This window comes from Podarcis pityusensis (genome assembly GCF_964106645.2).
Source record: "Podarcis pityusensis genome assembly, chromosome: 6".
Taxonomy (NCBI): domain Eukaryota; kingdom Metazoa; phylum Chordata; class Lepidosauria; order Squamata; family Lacertidae; genus Podarcis; species Podarcis pityusensis.
In genome coordinates this window covers 30,675,051-30,699,760 of record NC_138030.1, presented here as the reverse complement: position 1 = coordinate 30,699,760, position 24,710 = coordinate 30,675,051, and the positions used below count along the sequence as shown (strand labels likewise).

Sequence of the window (24,710 nt, the reverse complement as noted above, 5' to 3'; positions counted from 1 at the left end):
TAGATTTAGACAAACTGTGCCTTGACTAAAGGCATGAATTTAAGCTACCTTTCATAATATCTGCTTTCTCCCCACCTTTTCTCCTGGCTGAATAGTGACTATAACATATTTACATTGTTAATGGCAGACAGTCTTTTAAAAAATCATCCTACTTTTGAGTTCTTTGTGGTGGTGTCTCTTTTGTGGTTTTGGGACATAGCAGAGTACTCATTTTACCAGAACCTCAGGTACCACCTCTTCCCATATGAACCAATATGGACCATCATCTGAGGCCCTTCTTTGTATGCCTCCTCCATATGTCTGGAGGGTAACAACACAAGAATGGGCCTTTTCAGTGGTTGCTCCCCGTTTGTGGAATGCTCTACCCACAGAGGATCACCTGGCAGCATCATTCTATATTTTTCGATGCCAAGCAAAATATTTCCTCATTAACCAGGCCTCTAGCCTCTTAACTATCTGTGGCCTGGATGTTTTTAATATTTTTTTGTTTCTCAGTTTTAATGTGTGTATTGAGGGGGAGTTGTTTAGTTATAAGCCACTTTGAGTTGTCTTGGGCAATAAAAAGTTAGATGATGATGATGATTAATAATAATAAATGTTAAGCACATGCAAAGCAAACAGTTCATACTATATAGGTTTGTATAAAAATTGGTCCTCACCCTCCACAGTTCATTTTCCAGGTTACACTACCCGGGAATGCATATTAGCTCCTAATCTTAGTGCTAATGCAAATAACATCAAGGTTATATCAGTCAAAAGGTTGATACATTGCAGGTCAATATTTGTGAACTCTGCAGCTTGAAGTTTTCTGGTTAGGAATATCTAGAGGAGTGTATGAAAACGGGCTTTATCCCCCCTCCAATTCCGTTAGCTGACTTTTTACCTACCAGCCATTCCTGCTTGCAATTTGTTGTCTGTCTTCTAACAGTAGTGATTTCAGCTCATTGGCTTAGTCCAGAAAAGTGAAATAATAGAATGTGTTCTTGAGCGTGCAGGAAGCACCCTTCCCTCATCGCAAGAGCTGTCTCAACACTGCAAATAGTCCCACGTGGTCACATGGAGAAGCAATTATTTAAGGACATCAGTGAATCAGGATGGTCAAGGGTGGATAGCAGTTCTCAGCCCGAGGGTCACATTCCCGCGTGGGCAATCTAGTGGCCACACGTTTGTGCGATGCAGAATCATATTAAAAATAGGTGGAACAACACGTAAAAGTCACACATCCCTCCATTACGACAAGCGAGAACACAGTTCAAGGACACATTCTGGCTAGTCAAGAGCACTCAAGGGCATGAAGCATGGCTGGTGAGAGGTGTGACTGGGGAGAGCCACATAGACTCCTAGAGGGCTACACTTGGCCCAAAGTTTCACATCTGTGCAGTAGTGGATATACGCCAGACGCTGTTGCAATATTCCATAGCTCCCACTGTTGCACCCTGACATTTCAAAAGATTGCACAGCTAATAGATCTGATGTATCCTATTGAAAGACCTACATTGGCTCCCAGGATGTTTCCAAGCACAATTCAAAGTGTTGGTGCTGACCTTTAAAGCCCTAAACGGCCTCGGTCCAGTATATCTGAAGGAGCGTCTCCATCCCCATCGTTCTACCCTGGACACTGAGGTCCAGCACCGAGGGCCTTCTGGCGGTTCCCTCACTGTGAGAAGCCAATTTACAGGGAACCAGGCAGAGGGCCTTCTCGGTAGTGGTGCCCTCCCTGTGGAACGCCCTCCCACCAGATGTCAAAGAAAACAACAACTACCAGACTTTTAGAAGACATCTGAAGGCAGCCCTGTTTAGGGAAGCTTTTAATGTTTGATGTATTATAGTATTTTAATATATTTTTGGAAGCCGCCCAGAGTGGCTGGGGAGGCCCAACCAGATGGGTGGGGTATAAATATTATTATTATTATTATTATTATTATTATTATTATTATTATTTTCACCTTTGAGTTCAGGGGGCAGAATTTTCAACTCAAAGCCTGTAGCTTCCAGCCAAAAATGAGCTCTAGAAGCTAACACTGGGTGTGCACATTCCAGTTTCTGTGCAGAACTGGATATTAGCTTCTCATTGTGGACATCATAGCTGAGAACAAATGTGATGGTAGACATGAGAACATGGAATTTTCACTTCAATCTACCATCTATTTAGCCCCCCACTCCAACCCACTTGGAAGTACTCAGTACTTCAGGGGAGGTGCAACTTTTTTAAAAAAAAAAGGTATATGTGTAAACACACAAAAGCAATGGTTCCATATCATCTAATAAATAGGTGTTGATACTCCCAAATAGACAAGCTGCTTGGGGCAGTTTCAAGGGGGTATATGATTGGTCTCAATCTTCAACAACAACTTGTCCATATTATTAGGCAGAATAAGTAAAATTCTGCTCATCAAAACTTGGCAGGGAGAGAGTACCCCTAAACATTTTTTTAAGAAAAAAAGCACTGCTGCTCATTCTCGATAACCTGCGGCTGATTTCTTCAGTTAATGGAATGGAAACAAAGAATGTGTTTAGGGAAATACTGCCACCCTATGGCCAGTGTAAGAATTTAACTATATATGAAGAGGTCTCTAAAGCCGGCGTAACTCGACTCCGTAACGCTTTACGCTGTATTCTGATTATGGTCAGTGATCTCGTCGCCAACATCAGAGATTCTGACTGCTGCTCAGAGCATCGGACTGAGGAGGAGTTATGTTATATAACCTTATTTAACTGTTTCCTCCAAAACCTGAAAGGGGAGAATCTGGTCCTGATTTTCTCCTGGAAAATGTTGAGAAGAAACATTAAAATAAACATTAAAACAACATTTTTAAAAACCAGAAAAATAACAAACAAGGATAACCTGCATTTTAAAAGAATAGAGCACCCTAAATAATCAGCAAGATTCTAAACCAACTTGCTTCTCCTCCCAGCAAAATGGCTCCTAGCCACTCCAAACCAGAGTGGAGAGAAGCAAGTTTTTTTGCACACCCACCCACCCTTGGCAGGGGGGCTAAGAGCCAACATGGTCAACCTCAAGGTACGCCCCTGGTTGGAAGAGCGAGTGAGCAGAAAATTGCCTTGATACCGAAGCCGTAATGTCTGCATTGGTCAAAAAATTCATATTTAATTTTTGTTGTTGTATAAGCTCACAAGCCAAGGTGCAACGCTATCTTTGAAGCGTGCCTGCACTTCAGAGTTGACCACTACACCAGTGGCTGTGGTTGGGATCAGAGAGAACTTGCTGTGTACAGTGGTACCACGGGTTACAGACGCTTCAGGTTACAGACTCTGCTAACCCAGAAATAGTACCTCGGGTTAAGAACTTAGCTTCAGGATGAGAACAGAAATCGTGCTCCTGCGGCACGGCGGCAGCAGGAGGCCCCATTAGCTAAAGTGGTGCTTCAGGTTAAGAACAGTGTCAGGTTAAGAACGGACCTCCGGAACGAATTAAGTACTTAACCCGAGGTATCACTGTATACGAAGCACGTACTCCAGTCACTGAACTCTGCTCTGTTCCCCGCGTGAAAGGTTTGGGATGTCTTAAACGTGGCCTTAAAAGCGGTCCCTAATTTGCGGCTGATGGCCCCTCTCTCCAAGGATTTAATACACCTGAGCCCAGCAGCAGCGCGTATTTAAAAAAAGCACGCGCTCGTTGCCCGTGTCGTGAGTTCCTCCCACTGGCGAACTCACACTGGACAACGGGAAAGCAGCAACGCCTTCCGGGTCCCGAGAGATGGATGCGCGCGTGACGGGCCGCCGCCGCCGCCGCCTGGATTTTGCGCGAGGGCCCCCGAGCCCTCTCCGCCGGAGCCACGCCCCCTGGCCCTTTCGCCCCTCCCACAGGAGGACCCTCCCCTCCCCTCGCGGCAGGCGGGCGGGCGAGCTAGCGGCGCCGCAGTCGCGTCGGCCATTTTGTGGCGCTGCTCAGTCGGCGGCGCTGGGCTGGAGTCGGCGAGCGGATCACTGGCGGCCCCTGCCCCCGCGGCTCGAGCCCCTGGCACGTACGAGAAGCAAGCCCCCCTCCCCGGTAAGGACATGGCGCTCCCTAGGCGGCCCCGCGGAGAGAGGGAGGCGGGGGGGGAGCCCGGCAGCGAGCGCAGAAGAGTTCCCGCCGCGGCCTCACAAAGGCGGAGAGGGGCGGGGACCAGCCGCGGCTGTGGCGGAGAGGAGGGAGTCCCGGGGCCCGGGCGGCGCCTCTTCCCTCCGGGCTCCGGGTCCCCGGAGGCTCCTTCAGCGGGAGCCGGGAAGGTGCTTGGCTGGCCTGCCGGTCCCTCCGGCGGCGTCCGAGCGGCTTTCGGCGCCCGCGTGGGACCGGCGCGAGGCTTCCCGGAGGGGCCCGTCACGTCTCCCGCGCCGCCTCTTGCCCTGCGAAGGGGCGGGCGGGTGTCGGCGGCGTGTCTGTTCGCGGCGCTCGGCTTCCTCCCGGCACCATGCTTCTCGTTCGTCGGAAGCTGCTGACGCCGCTCGGCCCCCGTCAGCGGAGGAAAGCCAAAAGGGCAGGCGAGCTTCTCCTCCTCCTCTTGGGCAAGAAGGGATGCTGTGCTTCTAGGATGTCAGTAACGTGACCTTGGTCGTGGCAGGTTCTGCATCAGCCAAGACTCCGCTCATCCCTTTCAAGGCGCAGCGTCCGGTTTGGATCGAGACGCAGTTGCGCTTTCATTCCCCTCCCCCTTTAATAACACGCCAGCTTACGCATCTTTTTGTACCACAGGACTGGCGCGCGTGGTTTGTTTCATTGGCTACTTTGGCTTCATTGAGAGCCCCACGATTAGTGGTTGTTTTTTTTAAGGAAAGTGTTCTAGTAGTGGCCGCAGTAATTGCCACTTAGGGCGTAGTGACACCCTTGATAATTGTTCCCTCTTCTCCTTGGGCAGAGATTATCTCTTGTAATAATTAAAGGTGGTGATGAATTGCTGGGACCTGGAGTCTGTATTATTTTCTTGACAGTCATAATGGGCGTTGCAGTTACATAACATATGTTTTCCTAATTGCTTGCCCTTAGGGCTTATATTGTTAGAATAGGTCAGTGCCCTTCATGTTGGCTGTGGGTATTCGTTTGTAAGGCCTTTTGAGAAATGTGGTTTCACTTTGCGTGTTTCAAATTCACTTTGCTTACCTTTTCTGTGCCTATGGGAAAATAGGCTGGAGTGGCAAGTATTCTTGGGTATTTTACCTAGAAACCTAGATATATTTTGTTCCCAAAGAATTGGGCATATTCAATCTGCCACAGAAAACCACATGGGAGGATGTATTTTAACTTATTGTACAATAAACATTGCCTGTGGGATCAAAGTAAATTCAGGACCAAGATACTCAGAACAGCTTTTATCCAGAGTTGCTAAAACTTTAGTATATCACCTGCTTGTAAACTATATTTACTTTTCCATTCTTGTTAATGCTACTGCATTATAATTAGATCCTCTTTTACTTGGAAGCTAAGATATCAGCACACAGTGTGTTTCAGTGGCAAGATGACAAAGCTGATCTGGAGGGCTGTAAATCAAACAGAATACTACCATCATCCATGTTATTATTTTAATGAAGGGAAAATATAATGATATTTAAATAAATAGTAAATTGAAGACATAATTAGCTGGATAGTTTTACTGACCCTCCTCATTTTTCTAAATGCAACAATAGATGACTTTTTAAGCAAATGTGCCACAGTATTTCAAGCCCAAAGAATGAAAAGGTGTATGGTAGATTTGTGTATGCTAGATTTATTATACAGTACAGGCAACCTCTCTACAATGGTTTGGTTTTGCCTCAGACCCTACTAACCTTAGGAGTATGCAGAACAGGAGAGGCCAGCAGAGCATGGGGGTGATGACACTTTGCTGTAGCCAGGCTCCCAGTACTTCTTGCTCCTGCTCAGATGTGCCACAAACTCCTGCTGTTTATGCAACTTGTGGTGTGTATGCTGCAGACCGACCACACAGCCTGATAAATACCTTCAAGGAAATTGCACAAATATAATCCTGTTGCTTTGTGTGATTATCGGAAAAATCAAAGTAGCTGTATTTGCAGTACCTTCATTTACCCACTCAGTCCTTTAAACTGCTATGTATGTAGACTTAGGGAATTAAAGTAAGAGTCCTGGCTCAGTGGTACAGCACTTGGTTTGTATGCAAAATATCCCAGGTTCAATTAATGGCAACTCCTGAAACCCTGGAGCATCATTGCCAGTCAGTGTAGGCAGTACTGAACTAGATCCAGCAATGGTCTGACTCGTAAGGCAGCTTCATATGTTGGTATGGTATGCAAACTGAGCAAGGGCAGAGGAGGAAGAATTAGTAGCTGGTAGTTCTAGTAAGCTGGAAGTTTCAGTTTTTCAAGTGTAGTGGTAGCAGAAATCAGTGGTTGAATACAGTTGTAATTTGCTCTATAACAGCAGCAAATTTATTCCTCTAGTGTGGATACTGTTTTGAATACGCTGTCTAGGCTGAACCTTAGCACCGCATTGTAGCTACCGTATTTTTCGCCCTATAGGACGCACCGGCCCATAGGACGCACCTAGATGGGGGGGGAATAAAGGGGAAAAAATTATTTTTCCCCCCCAGGGGCGGGGGCGGGGGAAGCCTGAGCTTCCCCCGCCCCCAGAACGGGACCCAGAGCCATGCTGAAGCTGCGCGCAGCTTTGGCATCGCTCTGGGAGCTTGTGGGGCTGGGGGAGGGGGAAGCCCTCTGCCAGCCTCCAAACCAGGTCGGGAGACAGCGGGATGGCGGCGTTCCTCCTCCCCACTGTCCCCCGAGCTTGTGGGGCTGGCAGTGGGGTTCTCCTGAAGCCTGGAGAGCGAGAGGGGTAGGTGCGCACCGACCCCTCTCGCTCTCCAGGCTTCAGCGAAAGCCTGCATTCACCCTATAGGACACACACACATTTCCCCTTCATTTTTGGAGGGGAAAAAGTGTGTCCTATAGGGCAAAAAATACAGTACTCTCTTTTAAAGGATTGTATCAGTGGGCATTACAGAGCATAACTGATCCTCTCTGGTTAACATGAATTTAAATTAATTTAAATCACTACAAATACTTGATAGACTCAATCATAGAGTGCAGAACTAATGCACTTTAGGAACAGGAAAATACAATTGGTGGCAATGTATAAATTCATCACACACTATATACAGTATGTTACAATATGATATGAATATATTTTGTACTTGGGTATCGGTACCCAAATAGGGAAGAGGTCTTTTAGATGCAGAAATGGTAAATAAAATTTACTATAGATTTATGAGGAACAGCTTTTGCAAATGCAGCAGAAAGGATAGAGGAAAAACAGAAATATTGATGATTTCTGCTAAACATTTTTTTCTTTAAATATTCTTTTTCCAACAATCCTTATTATCACAATATATTCCGTTTGACTCCGCCAGTTACTATTACTAGAATCAGCCTTGGGGAATTAAAACTTTCCCAGTAGTTTTGTGTTTATCTGTTGTATAATATTCAGGTTGTATCTTTTCTTCAAACAACAAGCAATTCTCAAAAAACAATGTACACAGACATGCCAATATTGAGCATTAAGCTACATGCGCTCACATATCTGTCAATTTTATTTCTTAAGCATTGACAGAGCAATTTAAAATAATATATAACAATATCTTACTGATAATCACATGGGGGAAATGCTGATTTTATGCAGTGGTAAAAATGCCAGGGCAGTTCTTTCCAAAGTGCTGTCATATACTATTGGTATTGGTATAGCTCCACTCAGCAACATAACAGCAGCAATCTGCACAAGCTGCAGTTTCCAGACCAACCTTAAGCGCGTCCCCACAAAGAGTGTATTACAGAAATCCTGCCTTGACGTTACCAATGTATGAATCTCTGTGTCTAGGTTGTCCAGGAACTGTCACAGCTGGTGCACCAGCCAAAGTTGGTAAAAGGCACCCCTGGCTACCATGGACACCTGGGCCTCCAGCAACAATAGTGGATGAAGGTGTACCCTCAGACTTTGCACCTGTTCTTCAGAGAGAACAGGCAATGTGTCCACTCCCCAGACCTGGGAACCTCCTACTGACAAGGCCTTTGTTTTATCAAGATTCATCTTAACTGACGCTCATCAATCCCTTTGTCCAGGGAGACTTGCATATCTATTCCTAACTCTGATGTAACAGAGAAGTAGAGCTGGGTGTCATTTGCATACTGATGACATAACACCCCAAATTTCCTAATGACTATCTTGAACAGCTTCATGTTCAACAGCAATAGAGACAAGAAGTTACCTGCTTCACCCCCCACAAGGCCAAGATGCAGGCACCCAATGCCATGCTGTAGAACAGGCCTTGTAGGTATGCATGGAACCACTATAATACAGTGGTTTACTGAAGACTTAGCCACTATTTTGGATAAGCTATATGATCAGCCTACCTGTTCCATGTACCACGGGACAAAGCATTCCCCTCCTCAAGATTAAAAAACTTGCCGGCTTAGTTCCTGCAAGTATGGAAAACTGCCTGTGAAACAGCAGAATATTTACCACTTCTTCCACTTCTTGTTGTCAAGCAATTTAGCTTCATCAATACAATTTGCATGTTTACAATTAAAAGAGGGAGGGGGATCCTGCTGAACTGGTCCAGTAAGGTACTACAGTTGAAAGCCATGAAACAATTGAATAGAAGCAACAAGGTTGCACTTCACCTCTGTCTCTCTCTGTGATAGATAGATAGATAGATAGAATGTCCAGTAGCACCTTAGAGAGCAACTAAGTTTGTTCTTGGCACAGTGGTACCTCGGGATACAAACGGGATCCGTTCCAGAGCCCCATTCACATCCTGAATGGAACGTAAGACGCGACGGCGTGGGTCACATTTTGCTGCTTCCGCACATGTGCATGACGTCATTTTGATGGTCTGCGCTAGTGGTGAAACCCGGAAGTAACACACTCCATTACTTCCGGGTTGTCACGGAGCGCAACCCGAAAGTGCTCAACCTGAAGCACATTCGACCCAAGGTATGACTGTATAAACTTTCGTGTGCATGCACACTTCTTCAGATACTAGTGTATTGTGTGCATGCACACAAAAGCTTATACCAAAAACAAAATTAGTTGGTCTCTAAGGTGCTACTGGACATTTATATATAGAGAGAGAGGGAGAGAGACTGCATCAGACCAACACTGCATCTCTCTGTGAAAGTAAATGATTAGGCAACCAAGGCCAAATCAGTTCTGAACCCAGACTGGAATGAGTCTAGATAATCAGTTTCCTCTAGGGCAGGATGATCCAACACACGGCCCAAGGCCTAGGGCTTTTTTGGGCAGCCATCAGCAACATTTGACCCCTCCCAGCCCTCACACTGCCTTCTCAGAGCTGGGTAAGTGAGGCACCGGACTTTGGAAAGCTCTGATAGGGTCCTAGAGTCCTCACACCTCCTTCCCAAAGCCCAGGAACTCACTTACCTGGCTTTTGGAAGGCAGCATGGGAGGTGGGGGGAGCAGCATCAAATTTTGGCCTCCCCATCCCTGCATGACAAGACAGTGTGCGGCCCATGGGTTCCCAAACAAAGTATTCTTGTGGCCCACTGGGTATGAAAATATTGGCCCACCCTGCTCTTGGAGCAGCTGGAACCAAACTGCTACTGCCACCACCCTTCTTAAGCATCTTCCCTAAAAAGTAGTTATCATAAGCCTCTGTGACCAGGTGGTTGTTTTTCTTCTTCTTCAAGAGTGGCTGCACTCCTGCTTTTTTAAGGATGGCAGGCGCTGCTTCTGCACACAAATATGCACTTACCATGCCTTGGACTTACACAGTAAAACACAACATCCATCACAAGCTTGTTCAGATCAGCCACAATGAGAAAAGTTGCCAGGTCAGTCAAACAGCTACAAGCACCTTGTTCCACATCCCCAGACCTCAAAAGCTAAAACTGCTTTCACAAAACCAGACTACACTTTATCTAGACTTTTTACAGCCGTGTTGTCCAAATCATCATGGATTCAGTAAATTTCATCATTGAAGTGTCTTGCAAACTTACCACAGCAGGCTTCCTACGCTCCTGTTTATTGGGATGGATGTTAACCTCTGTTCCATGGCTACTTAAGGATGAGATGGAGGTGATAGAGTATACTTTCTTCGCCACCCGTTATCACCTCACAGTAGGCACAGTCATGCCCTTTAGCATGCGCTCAATTGCATTTGTGGCAAGTCTTGCACCATATGTGCTCTAGCTGTCATCTGACCTGCTTCATTCTTGAAATCTCTGGAGGCAGACATTCTTAATGGGTTACTTACCTCTGCAGGGGTGAACTGCCAGCTGCTGCTGTAAGACCAAATCTCACGAAATGGTTGGACCATAACAATTAGTTATTTCAAGTCTCTCTCTCTCTCTCTCTCTCTCTCTCTCTCTCTCTCTCTCTCTCCCCCCCCCCCCGCCCTTCCTGATTATACTTCCCATACTTGGAGGCAGTAACTAAATTGAGGGTCTGCCCTGCACAGTTAAAAGTGTGCATGGAATCCTCAGTAAGAAATCAGTCCTGGATAAACAGATCTAGATAATAAAAAGAAATGTGGAAGCAGAATCCTGGGGGAAGAGATAGGGAAACTGGACAGGAACAAAGAGTAGCCAGCCATAGTGGGAATAGGATCGCCACCTGTTAATTTGTTGCCCATAGGTGCAGTGTCACCTGCAGAACCTCCATCTGTCTCCATGTCTGCTAGTGCCAGTTATCTAATGGGGATGAGGTAATCGTCTCATCTGCCACTGCCTCAGCTCTCTTCATACAAGTAGTTAACAGTTTCTTAAATGTAATCAATACAAATCTACATTTTTAGAGCTTTGAATTTCAAGAAAATAATTAAAGTATTTTGGGTTATATACCAGGCAACAACTTTTTTAAAAAATACATTAATGTGTCAGTAAAGACTTAAAGGATCATATGTGCTTAAATTACATGCTAAATGGAGAAATAAACATTTGAATGTAGCCCATTAGTTTTTGATGTTTTGTGTAGTTAAGAATACTTTTCTCATCCCTAATCCTTTTATAGGGATACATTACATTACACAGCATTATTTAAAGATAAGGAAATTCAATTCAAGGGGAATCCTTTTATTTACCTTCAAAATTCCATTTTGGGGTCGAGATCAGTGTGTGTACCTAGAATCGTTAATACATTTCTGTATTTGGGACAGGGTGTGGGTCAAGGAAGATATTTTATAGATCTTTGCTCCAGGAATGCTGCCTATTTTTATAGGAATGTTAAAACCATAGTAGTGCTGGTCTTAGCCTTATGTAGCAATTGCCTTTTCTTACCTGCAGGTGTGTTTTTCAGCGCAGCCTGGCTGTGGCCATCCACTTGCAAGGGATCGTAATTGTGTCAGGCATCATGGACATTCACCACTCCTACTTTGGACTGACCAATTCTGATGAGGGCATGCAAATTGCGGGGGGTGAACTGGGTGAGATTTTATTTGTTCTTGCCATTACTTATGGTATGATGCACAACACATGTCGCCACTGAGTATTTATGATTATATTACTTATCTCAGTGTATCTCAAACTTCTTTATTTTATTGTGCCATGTAGCTCTGTAAACCAACGCCAGTAATGTGTGCTACAAGTGATTGTGTGGAGAATCTCGTACACAGTTGTGTTCATTCTGCTGCTTCATTAGTATATGTTTGCAACCAATCAAATATTGCTATTAGAGAAGAATATGCTTTCTAAAGTTACACATAAGGCACCCTGTCTATCTTAGCAACCTTCTTCTCTGATGAGAGTGGTATGATGAGATAGTGGGGATGCAGTCACTCTTGCAAACTCAGTGTGCATCAGTGAGTGATGTCTGCCAGAAGGCATTCAGCCCACAAACCTTGGCTAGTGAAAGGAGAAAGATTCCTTCTCTTCAATGATACTATCTTGCCTTTGAATGTTTTACCCCATTCAGGTGTTCTGTCTCTTCCAGCCTCCAATTTGAGAGCCACTGATATACTAATAAAACAGAAATCATAATCATCATGAAATAAGTATTATCATTGATTTATTAATTGGTTAACCACCGTCTCCAGGCAATTTGCACATAAGGTGTATGACTGATATAAATATAAATTGGAGCAATATATCACTAGGCACATTCATCAGAAAAAAGTATAGTATACAATGGTACCACCAGTTACAAACTTAATTCTTTTCAGAGGTCCATTCTTAACATGAAACCATTCTTATCCTGAGCTGCGCTTTTGCTAATGGGGCCTCCCACTGCACGCATGCCACTGGGATGTGCTCACATCCCAGGGCAAAGTTCACTACCAGGAGCAACTACTTCCTGGTTAGCAGAGCTCGTTACCTGACACGTTTGCAAGGAGGACGGTACGTAACACGAGGTTCCACTGTAGCATAGTAAAAGCACATTATATAATTACTTCAGTGACAAAATGGTGGAGTGAGTGGGAATGAAGGCATGCAGAAACATTGTAGGACATTGATATGCTCCAATTCATAAACCACCATGAAATTTTACAGCCAAACTTGAAAATACCCAGTTTCATACAGTGGTACTAAGCACAGTTAATGCTAATCATATAAAAAGGTCCCTTCATAACTGCACTTAAGACTGTATTTCCAAACCCTGGTCAGCATTGATCATGGCAAATATCAGTACAGATGCAATGATAACCTACAGTTAAGTGAACAAGAGAAAAAATAGGAAAACCTGTGCCAAAAAGTGGAGGAGAAAGAGGGCAGTTTGTATATTCCCAAGCATGGGTCACTTCCACCTGCAGTTTAGGGAGCTAGCATTATGTCTGTACTGGGCCCCATAATGTCTACCACACATTAACATGAGTAAACTAGCAGGAGCAGTTAATATGAAAAGTAGTGTGATCATCTGTGGTTTCTTTAAATCTGTAAATCATTACTGCAGTATAAAACCATTCTTTTTTAACCTGGCACTTGGAGTCCATGGCTGCTTGTCAAGAACAGAGCTTGATGTGCAGGTACTATCCCTCTCTCTTGGATTGGTCTTCAGACAGAGACATAGTATTACAGACATTCTGTGCATTGTGGAAATGGAACGTAAAGGTTATGAGTGCTGAATCTTTTCCAGGCTGGATACAGCAAAGGAAATAGAATATGCAGTTGTATGGAAGCATGATTATTATCATAGAATCAGTTTAAGGTGTTGAAGAACAGAATTAGAATCTAGAGACAGGCCTTTGGTGAGACCAGGAACAAAGTGCAAGGAGAAATAAATAAAATGAATAATGCAGGATGATAATAGTCCCATAATAAACTGACTTGACCAAAGTCAGTTGGATCTAGTCAGTTCCATTGTGGGAGGAAATAGCCTTTGGACTCCAGTAATAAAGCATAGCTGTCCATAGACAAATGCTAGCCTTGGTGCATGTCCTGAACTCACCTGGCTGTGGTATGTTCAAGCTCAACATGACAGAATAAATAAAATGCAGTGCTCTTGAAAACTAGGTTACTTTTCAGTGCTATTAAGACGTTGATGGTGGAAAGCACTTATCTGGTGGGAAAGTCACTAATATGAGCAGCTCAGCATTCTGTAATACATTTAATTGCATCTACATATTAAATGTCTTAAAGCTTTTGGGGGAAAAGTAGTTTCCGTTTGAGGGAGAACCACCTAGGAAGTGGAGACCACACATTTTAAGCATATTATGCTCTGTGCATGAGGATTCAGCACACACTCAATTCACACAGATGGTTTAAAATGTATTCAGGCTCCTTCATCCATTCAGTTGGAAAGCCCGTGAAGGCTTTTGATTTATCTCGTAGTTATATTCCACTGGCGAGGTGTCATGGTCCCTTTGGTGACTATTGGATTAGCTGCTTTGGGTTACAGCCTCTGGCTAGGCATTACATGCAAAGGGGACTTAGGAGACCTTAAAACTTACTTTTAAAAAAAATACTTGCTGCTTATGTACCTGATAGCCACTACTGGAGGCCTGCTTGACAGTTTCCGTACAGTAATTCTTTCTAATAGCGCTCAGTAGGCTTAGAAATTTAGGCAGTTATTTCTTTGGCCTAAAGACAAAATTTTTAGTAACCCACCCTGAACCAAAAAGAGAACAGGATAGATAGAAATATCAGTCACCCCCTTTTTCTCTCACATGAAATCTGCTCCTTGCCCGGCTCTGTCAAAGCTTTCCTGTCCCTTCATTCATTTTTCCCATATGCAGAGCTGAGCTAAGTTGCTACATATCTCTGTCTATGCCTTCTGGGCCCAGAATCCAGTGACACAGATGGACAAGACTTCCTTTCTTTTGTGTTGTATATTGAATACATAGTATTGTATTAAGGGAGAAACCCTGTCTGCCTGGTTTACAAAGAGGTGTGGGAAATTATACCTTGTACAGGTGTCTAATAGGTTGGTTTTCTGGGTAAGAAACAGTAGGACACTCTGCAGCTGTTGTCTGGAGCTAATTGCCAGCATCTTGCTTAAGGTTTGCTATACATACTGGCCTTTTAAGTCAGAGAAGGGAGGCACATGGTTATAAATGTCCCATTCTAGTGTGTTCCACAGTAGCAGGATTGGCTATCCACATATACATCTTTGATAGTTTGCAGCTTGTGGAACTTCCGGGGGCGGCGCGAACGGCAATGGCGGTCCTCTTCTGAACGGGAGAGGAGGCTCCGCAGGCAACGGGTCGTCCGCTACGGCGAAGCGGAGACCCACTTCGGAAAACCCCAGGCGGCAAGAGCCTGGGGTCTTGAGGCTCGGTGGGCGCCTAGAGCGACCCTCCAAGTGCAGAAGGAACCCCGTAAGGGGCTCCGGAGCACGGAGGGGGGTTGCGGCGCTGTGAGCTGTTTCACAGCCTGAGGAGCGAAGCCGCGCTGCTACTGTCGGTGAGCGCTGATCCCTTTTCCTGCTAAATTACGGATCCGGACGAAAAAGCAACTAATTTGTGAGTAAAAGACTGAATCACTTGAAATTTGAGATTTTAAAAGGGAAACTTGAATTGGCTTGAACTTGGCTGTGAGCGGAGAGACGTGGAAGCAGGAAGTCCGTCTTCCGCAGCCATTGAACTTGAAAAAAAGCAATCAGCTGGAGGAGTGGAGGCTGAAAGAAAGAGACTCTAAGTTTTACAGATCTAAGCATCTATTTGAACTTGCATTTTAAAGTAAAGACTTTAAGTTAAAGATTTGGGATTTCTATTTGCACTTGACTTTCCTCCTCTTATTGGATTACAAATTAAAAGGTGAAACCCAGAGTCAGGAGCTGCCTGAGTACTAAGGGAGCTGTCAGTACTGCAGATTTGGATACTGTATATTGGAACTTGAAACAATCTGAGGGTATTGAGACCTTTTAAATTTGAAACATTCTTTTTGGAGATAAATAAGCACTGTCTGCAACAAGGTGACCATTTATAAACTCTGCTAAACATTTGTATTTGAAGGTTCTTGGACATTAAATTAGACTCTGAAAGACAGATTAAGCTCCCTCTAGAGGATTGGATTATAACAGTGATTTTACATACACTTTTTACTTTCGATTCCTTTGCTGTTTGCTTGCTCTGGACCTTTCCATTCCCATGGGAACAACTCAGTGTGACCTTGACTGACAGATAACGTTGGAATGAGTGGCACAAGAAAAAGAGGGAGAGCTAAACAAACAACTCTAACAACTCTAACCTCAGCTTCACAGACACGCAGATCATCTGTGCCTACTTTGCCCTCAGAAGTGGAGGGTGAGGGCGAAGCAGAGCAGTTACAACTGGAAGATATGGCCTCAGGAGCATCTGCTTCTGTACTAGACAAAATCTTTGAAAAATTGGAAGCTTTGGACAAGAAAGCAGATGCGCAATCAGCAAAGATTGATAAAAATACAGAATGTCTAAATAAATTAACCACACAAGTGGCACAGAATGCACAAGCAATTGGACAGCTAACGGAGGCCTCAGCAGAAAATCGGAAATTGACTGAGGACACCAGACAAAGATTTGAAAATTTAGAGCAAGAGGTAAGACCACTCACTAAACAAGTTGGGGAACACCAGATTTATCTCTCGATGATAGAACTGCGAAACCGTGAGAACAACTTAAGGATTAGATCACTACAAGAGGCAGAAGAAGGAAATCTAACTGAGTTTTTGACCAAAGAATTCTCCAAGTTCTGGAACTTGGAAGAAAAGGACTTTAAAATTGTGTCAGCTTTCAGACTTGGAAGATTCATAAAGAAGGAGAGGCCCAGAGACTGTTTGATAACATTGAGATCAAAGGAGGAAAGGGATAAGATTTTGGGACTACACTTTGTAAAATCACTGGAGGTGTTGGATAGAAGAATTGAAATTTATAAAGATATCCCAAGACTACTGCTTGACCTTAGAACCGCCTATTCTGAACTTGTTAAACTACTAAGGAGCAACGCAATTCCATTCAGGTGGGAATTTCCTCAAGGATTATCTTTTACCTTTAGAGGGAGAAAGGTCAAAGTGAGAACATTGGAAGAGAGAGACAAATTCCTGTCTACACACGGAGAGGACCTTCAAAAAAGAATTGAACTACCTCCTGGGCCTGAGGCAACGCCAATACCAACATCAGCATCTGTGGAACCTGAAGACCCTGAGAAGATACCACCCCTTGAAAAATAACCAGATAGTTCAGGATGTCTCTGCAACTGTTGAGCTGGAATATTAATGGTTGTAACATTCCGGAAAAAAGGAAGAAAATATTTCATATATTAAAAAAAGAACAATTGGACATTATTTGTTTACAAGAAACACATGTGACGAGGCTCCACAGAAAAGTGTTAATAAATAAAAGATTGGGCCAGGAATTTGTATCTTCGGACAAAGTTAAGAAGAGAGGCGTAGTGATATATGCAAAAGAGAGCCTGTCACCTAAATTCCTATTTAAAGATGATCATGGAAGAATTTTGGCTATTGAGATACAATATCAAGGAGAGAAACTGCTGATATTAGGAATTTATGCACCTAATGAAGGGAAATCGGAATTTTACAAGAAGTTGCAGGAGACAATGCTGGACTATCTAGACTACAACAACATCATAATGATGGGAGATATGAATGGGGTCGTATCAACTAACATGGACAAGTCACAAAGTCAAAATGTTACAAAAGACGGCAGACTACCTAAAACCTTTTTTGAAATGATTGACAATATGGACTTGATTGACATTTGGAGGACAAAGAACCCACTAGGAAGAGAGGGAACATTCTTTTCTGAAGCCCAACTGACCTGGACAAGAATCGACCAAATATGGATTTCTAGAGGCCTGGCACCTAAGGTCAGAAAAGTGGAAATCTGCCCAAAGACCTGCTCCGACCACAATGCAGTAAAGATGGATATGACACTATTACCAACTGGATCCTTTAGATGGAAGATGAATGACAATTTGTTTAGAGATCAGGAAATTACCAAGAAGGCCCAAAAAGTTTTGAAGGACTATTTTGAGATAAACATGAATAATATGGTGGAAAAAAGAATAATCTGGGACGCAAGCAAAGCTGTAATGAGGGGATTCTTGATACAACAGAATGCAGTGAAGAAAAGAACACAAAATGAGAAAAAAGATAAGATCTTGGATAAAATAAAAGAATTAGAGAAGAAACTAAGAGTGAATCCGAAGTCACAGCCAACTCTGAGAGAAATTAAACTCTATCAAACACAATATTCTAAATTGATAAATCAGGAAATTGAATGGAAGGTTAAATTAATGAAACAAAAAACGTTTGAGTCGGCGAATAAATGTGGAAAACTGCTAGCTTGGCAGTTGAAGAGAAGACAAAGATTAAATACTGTTACAAACTTAGAGGTTGATGGAAAAAACATCCAGAATCCAGTGGACATTAGAAAGTGTTTCCAGAGATACTTCAAAAAATTATACACCCAAGGGCCGCAAGATGATGTTGAGATTAAACAATTTTTGGCAAAAAACGGATTATCTAAATTGTCACAAGAAAACAGGACAATCCTGAATTCTAAAATAACACGACAGGAGATCGAACAAGCTATCCAGAACATGCAACTTGGCAAATCTCCAGGACCAGATGGGCTGACCTCCAAGTACTATAAGACATTGAAAGACTACTTGATACAACCTTTGATGGAGGTCAGCAATGAAATTATGGAGGGGAGGAGGGCACCGGAGTCGTGGAAGGAAGCGTTTATCACATTAATACCAAAGTCGGAAGCTGAAAAGACACAACTTAAGAACTACCGTCCCATCTCTCTCTTAAATGTGGATTACAAAATATTTGCAGACATTTTGGCAAATAGATTTAAAAAAGTTTTAAATGAAGTAATTCATAAGGACCAGGCTGGCTTTCTCCCAGGAAGACATCTGTTTGCTAATACAAGGAACATTATTGACATTTTGGAACTTTTGCAAACAGATATAAATACAAAAGCAGTTTTAATTTTTATAGATGCGGAGAAGGCCTTTGACAATATCTCCTGGAAATTTATGATGGGAAATTTAAAAGAGATGGGAGTGGGACGGGGTTTTGAGAATGGGATCGAGGCGATATATTCAGAACAGAAAGCTAAACTGATAGTAAATAATGTGGTTACGGAAGAGTTTAAAATTGAAAAAGGGACACGACAAGGTTGCCCTATTTCCCCTTTGTTATTTATTTCGGTTCTGGAAGTGCTATTGAACATGATTAGAAGGGATCAGTTGGTGGAAGGAATTCAGGTCGGTCAGAAACAATATAAATTAAAAGCTTTTGCAGATGACCTGGTTTTGACCTTGCAGAAGCCAGAGCCCAGTACGAAAAGAGTATTACAACTGATTAATGACTTTGGTCGGGTGGCTGGATTTAAATTAAATAAACAGAAAACTAAGGTTTTGGGGAAAAACTTGACTAATACAGAGTCAGAACGGTTTCAGAATGAGATGGAACTTAATGTGGTGAAAAAAGTAAAATACCTAGGGGTAAACATAACAGCAAAAAATCTAAGTCTATTTAAGGATAATTATGAAAAATGTTGGACAGAAATTAAGAGAGACTTAGATAGTTGGTCAAAATTGAAACTTTCTTTGTTAGGCCGAATTGCTGCTATCAAGATGAATGTATTGCCAAGGATGTTGTTCTTATTTCAAACACTTCAGGTTTTGGACAAAACGGAGTGCTTTCAGAAGTGGCAGAGAGACATTTCCAAGTTTGTCTGGCAGGGCAAAAAGCCCAGAATTAAGTTTAAGATATTAACCGATGCAAAACAAAGAGGGGGCTTTGCCCTGCCAGACTTAAAGTTGTATTACGAAGCCGCAGCGTTTTGCTGGCTAAAAGACTGGCTACTTCTTGAAGACACTGATGTGTTAGATTTGGAAGGGTTTAACAATACCTTTGGATGGCATGCATATTTATGGTATGACAAGGTTAAAGCAAACAAGGCCTTTAAGAACCATATTGTCAGAAAATCATTGTTTAATGTCTGGTCAAAATATAAAGACTTGCTGGAAAATAAAACACCAAGGTGGCTTTCACCTTTGGAAGCCAAGGCCCGAAAAAGACCCAATATGGAGGCTAAATGGCCAAAATATTGGGAAATACTAGAAAAGGATGGAGACAAATGGAAATTGCAGAGTCTAGAGAAAATGAAAGACAAAGTGCGAGATTGGTTACATTACGCTCAGATCAAAGAAGTTTTTAAAAATGATAAGAAATTAGGGTTCCAGGTGGAGAAATCGAAACTAGAAACAGAATTGTTAGAACCAAAGATTAAGGTACTTTCAAGGATGTATAACTTGCTGTTGAAATGGAATACACAAGACGAAACGGTTAAATCGGCTATGATAAGGTGGGCACAGGATATTGGGCATAATATCATGTTTGAGGACTGGGAGAGGTTGTGGAGTAATGGATTGAAATTTACTGCATGTAACGCCCTGAAAGAAAATGTAATGAAAATGATTTATAGATGGTATATGACCCCAGTCAAACTTGCTAAAATTTACCACCTGTCTGATAATAAGTGTTGGAAATGCAAAGAGTGCGAGGGAACGTTCTTCCACCTCTGGTGGACTTGCCCTAAAGTGAAGGCGTTCTGGGAAATGATTTATAATGAACTGAAAAAGGTATTTAAATATACCTTCACTAAGAAACCAGAGGCTTTCCTTTTGGGTATTGTCGGCCAAGGGGTGGCAAAGAAGGACCAGACATTTTTTATGTATGCAACAACAGCAGCAAGGATACTTCTCGCAAAACACTGGAAAACTCAAGATCTACCCACACTGGAAGAATGGCAGATACAACTGATAGACTACATGGAACTGGCTGAAATGACTGGCAGAATCCGTGACCTGGGAGAAGAGAGGATTGAGGAGGATTGGAAGAAATTTAAGAACTATTTACAAAAGCATTGTAATTTGAGTGAATGCTAAATAAGATGCTAGACTAAAACAACTGAGCACCACTAAATTTAGAAGTTTTTTAAGAAAATAAGTAAGACTGTGAAAATTTAGCTCCTTTTGAGAATTATATGATTATGAAATATAGAAGGGATATAAGATTTTAAATAAGATGATAAATTGCTGACGAAATGTTTCAACGATGAAAATGGGAGCGGGAGATGTGAGGAAGTCCAAAGAAAATGTGAAAATATGTCAAGATCGATGTTACATTGTTTATCATGTCTATTTTTATTGTAAAATTTAATAAATTGCTTAAAAAAAAAAAAAAAGATAGTTTGCAGCTTGTGTTTTTGTGCGTGTGTGAGGGAGAGAGAGAGTGCGCACTGCAAGACCAATAAAATAAGCTGACATGTAAAATGATGGAATCTTGTTTTGAATCTTTCATACCTTTTTGTCTGATAAAACATAGTGTTCATCAAAGTGGTGATCTGGCAGGCAAAATACAGTTACCACAAATAATTGTGCTAACCAAGACCAGATTTTCACCAGCAACAAGTTACAGAAGGAGAAACCTTAGCAGTGTGTGTGTGTGTGTGTGTGTGTGTGTGTGTGTTAGTCTTCTATTTCTGCCTAAATTGGGAACAAATTACATTCAATAAATGTGTATTTGGTTGCATCACTGCACCATATAGGCCTTGGGTAGGGGTCCAGTTTCAGAAGCTTATGGAAGCCTCAATTCTTTTTTCGGTTGTGCAGCTATTTCGGAGGAGAGGGTGTCATTATTTTTCACATGCTTAGTAGAGGTCTTCAAGTTATATTTTAGCTCATGGTTCCATATGTCTCAGTAATTTTTTTTTAGATGTGCAGAGAAGGCTAAGCAGGATCATGTTTGCATTGCATTTAAGATGGGAGATGTGTTGCCACTCTTCAGTTGTATTAAGACACTCTCCTCAGTGTGTGTCTCATCACTCGCTGGTATGCATGACAAGACAAAGCCCAGCCCTCCTCTCTGCCTTGGACGTGGATGGCGAGTAGGGATTATCCCAGATGTTGGAAGCACAGCCCAACTATGGGGAAGATCCCTGTCACACCAGCTCCCAGTTGGAGAAGGCTAGCTTGGTGCTGGGCTGTCCAGAAAAGCAAGCACTGGCTCACCTACCACCTTTAGTTCAGAGCTTGATGGGTGGTGATGTTCCCTACACCTGTGCTAGGCTTACTCATCTCCGTGCCTCTAAAGCCTTTCAGAGGCACTGTATGAGTAGAATGACTTCTGTTAGTGCAGTGGGACGTCCCCTATCTTCTTCCTCATGCACCCCAACCTTCTGAAGCAGATTTGGGCTGTATGGGGAGCACAGGGGAAAATCTGTTACATGAGCAGTCTTTCCACCCACACAGTGACTTCATTGGATTCAGCGGGTTTGGCAGGCTACTGGCAACTGCAAATTTTGGCTTGGCTATCAAATGTTGGCTTGTCTCTGTGTGTATAGGATTTGTTACTGTAGTCCAATTGTTATGTTGTTGACAGAGCCATGTAAACCAGCAAAACATATTTTTAATATTTGAAACATTGTTAATGCCCACTGCTTCTTGGTAGCTCACATTTATAGCACCTCAAATTTCAGCAAAAAATTGTAGTTTACTTCACAATAGCATTTTAAAATTACGATTTTAAGCTGTACATCAAACTTAGAACTGAAAATAAAAACAACTCTAGGAGTCAACAAATGTTCCAGTTACGGGGGGGGGGGGGTGAAAGCTTTTAGAAAAAGGCGTTGCAGTTCTATTGTAATGTCTGAAAAAAAAGTCACTAAGAGCCACCATGTCGAGGCTGTTTCATTTTGCAAATGATTTTCATGTTCTAGATCAGTGGTGTGCATGTTCCAGATCACTGTTCCAGAACAGTTCTTTTATATGCCACTGTTCATTAGTTTGAGACTTATGGTGTTAATGAAGGAGTTGATAAATCACAAAACAACATTAACAAAATTGCAGCAGTAAAAGCCTGTAGTGCTGTTAGCATGAACTTGAAGCAAAAAGTGCTAGAACAAAGGCATTTGCAGGAAAGATAATATATTTAGCAGTATATATCAGATAACCCAGATAATCCAGTAGCATCTGTTCAGTTCTCTGTAAGACACTACATACACTAAATCTAAGATTCCTGTACTGTGTAAAAGCTAGCACTGTTCAGTGCATCATATCTGTAAACTTGCAGGACTGAAATTAAGGACCTCTTCAGACAATGCATGAGCTTTGTGGTTACTCAAAATTTGTTCTGCATGATACCTGGTCCATATGGCAAGGATTGTTTTTTTTAAAAAAAAAAAATACGTACTATTAGAGAAACATTTAGAGATGACAATCCAGGTGGTAAGCCAACAACATGTTACGTGGCAACAACACAGTAAACTCTAAAGATGGTGGCCATAGCACATGGATCAAAGTGTAGACAGGTAGCACTGGAAACAACAAACAGTGATGTACAAAATTGTGCTGAATTATCAATAAAATATTGACCACAAAGAATTCAATTTGAGAAGCATTACAGATATGTTGGTACCTGAACATCGGAGGGAGCCCCTCAACAATGATACTGTTTCCACAGTATACCCAGGTGCTCCACTTTGACATCCAGAGATGAGTTTTAGTAAGATCTGGGGTATACAAAGCCAGTCTTTGTAATGAAGAGACTATATATTTAAGGGCACTCTTTTCAACATACAGTATAAAGAATGCAAAGAAAACTTACATAACTGAAACATTGGAATATGAATTATTTTATCTGATTAGACAGATTAGCAATTGACACAGGTTCTGGTGATTGATATTTAATTGCATTTTTCAGGGGAATAAAAGCAGCGGCTTATAACAAAATGAGAAAACATCCACCAAACAGAAGAGGTATCAGCTTTGAAGTGGGAGCCCAGTTGGAAGCCCGAGACAGATTAAAAAACTGGTATTTCTTATTTCATGATAAAACTTGGATACATTTTTGTGATGCTGTCACATTGTGCTACAAACAGGGAGTCAAACCAACAAAAGTTCCAGTTCAGGTCTGGTTCTGATTCAACTGCATCAGACCAGTAGCATTTCAGTAACTGGTTCAGAGTATCCGAACCACCTAGTCTTGTTCTACTTTATGTGAGGAAAACATAAATGGTGGTTCACATATATGATAAGGTGATTAGTATCAACATGATAATTATCCTAATGTCAATAATACAAAATGTTTAAATATATTGTACAGATGCAGCTATTTATCTAACGATCTTTATGTCACATTGTAAAAGTAGAAAGTTTCAAAAACTTAAAGGCCTAGTTTGGGTGTAATGGTATTGTGCACTGAACTTTAGTATTCCTATCTTCCCTTCGTTTACACACTCAGCTTGGGGAAAAACTGCCTGGTTAATTCACAGTTTCTGTGATATCTAAACCAGAAAAATAGTTTAATCTCTGCCTGCAAACCATATTGGCTGCATTTGTACACAGTGCTAAACTATTGTTTAGCAGTACTATATGCACTAGCTGGAGTGAGTCAGAGCAGAGGCTCATGCTCCCACACTTCCTTCATTTCTTCTTCATTGACCAGGAAAAGGACATTTACTTTCCACAATCTGGTTTATTACAAATGCTGGCAAAAGTCCTGACTGCATTGACAGTGGGGAAGCACTCAAGCCTAAGACTTTCCTCAATACTTTTACACCTTGTTCTTATAGCAGTAAACCATGATTTTAGCATTGCATTCTTCTCAATATTAGTTCTGTGAATGCATTAGTAGTTTATTATAATTCTTTGTTTTTGGAGTCAGTAAGTGCTATCTTTTCAGTTTTTAGTCAAACCCTTATTCCAAACTAATAACCTGCCCTTTTTCTGATTGCATTCTCATTCTTGTTTCAAACAGTGATGTGGTACAGTGGTACCTCGCAAGACGAATGCCTCGCAAGACAAAAAACTCGCTAGACGAAAGGGTTTTTTGAGCTGCTTCGCAAGACGATTTTGCCTATGGGCTTGCTTCGCAAGACGGAAACGTCTTGCAAGTTTGTTTCCTTTTTCTTAACACCGTTAATACAGTTGCGATGCGACTTGACTTCGAGGAGCAACTCATAGAACGCGGTGTGGTAGCCTTTTTTGAGGTTTTTAAGGACTTTGGTGATTTTTGAAGCTTTTCCAAAACTTTCCCGACACCGTGCTTCGCAAGACGAAAAAAATCGCAAGACGACAAAACTCGCGGAACGAATTAATTTCGTCTTGCGAGGCACCACTGTACAGGATATTTTCGGTTATGGAAAAAATTCCATTGCTATGTTTTTCCACATTAAAAAAGACTTATTTCTAAAACTGCATTGTTTCATAAAATTGTTTTTTAAAAATAATGACTGGATAAAAATAACTAGTCAAAATGGATTGTTCCCCTCAAAGTGTGCATGCAGATATAGCACTGA

At 42.2% G+C, this 24,710-nt stretch overlaps 1 protein-coding gene across 3 annotated transcripts in view; it reads left to right on the top strand.

Annotated features, from left to right (window-relative positions):
* The first annotated feature begins 3,861 nt into the window (after positions 1-3,861).
* Positions 3,862-24,710, top strand: part of PHF20 (PHD finger protein 20) — a 49,224-nt gene continuing 28,375 nt past the window's right edge. For 2 of the 3 annotated variants that reach the window (XM_081010378.1, XM_081010376.1), the window contains exons 1-3: positions 3,871-4,012; positions 11,248-11,387; positions 23,114-23,224. In XM_081010378.1, coding sequence (XP_080866504.1) covers positions 23,142-23,224 — 83 coding nt within the window. In that variant the 5' untranslated portion in view covers positions 3,871-4,012; positions 11,248-11,387; positions 23,114-23,141. Of the gene's footprint in view, positions 4,013-11,247; positions 11,388-23,113; positions 23,225-24,710 lie in introns of all 3 variants that reach the window. The other variant, XM_081010377.1, reaches the window with a different exon arrangement.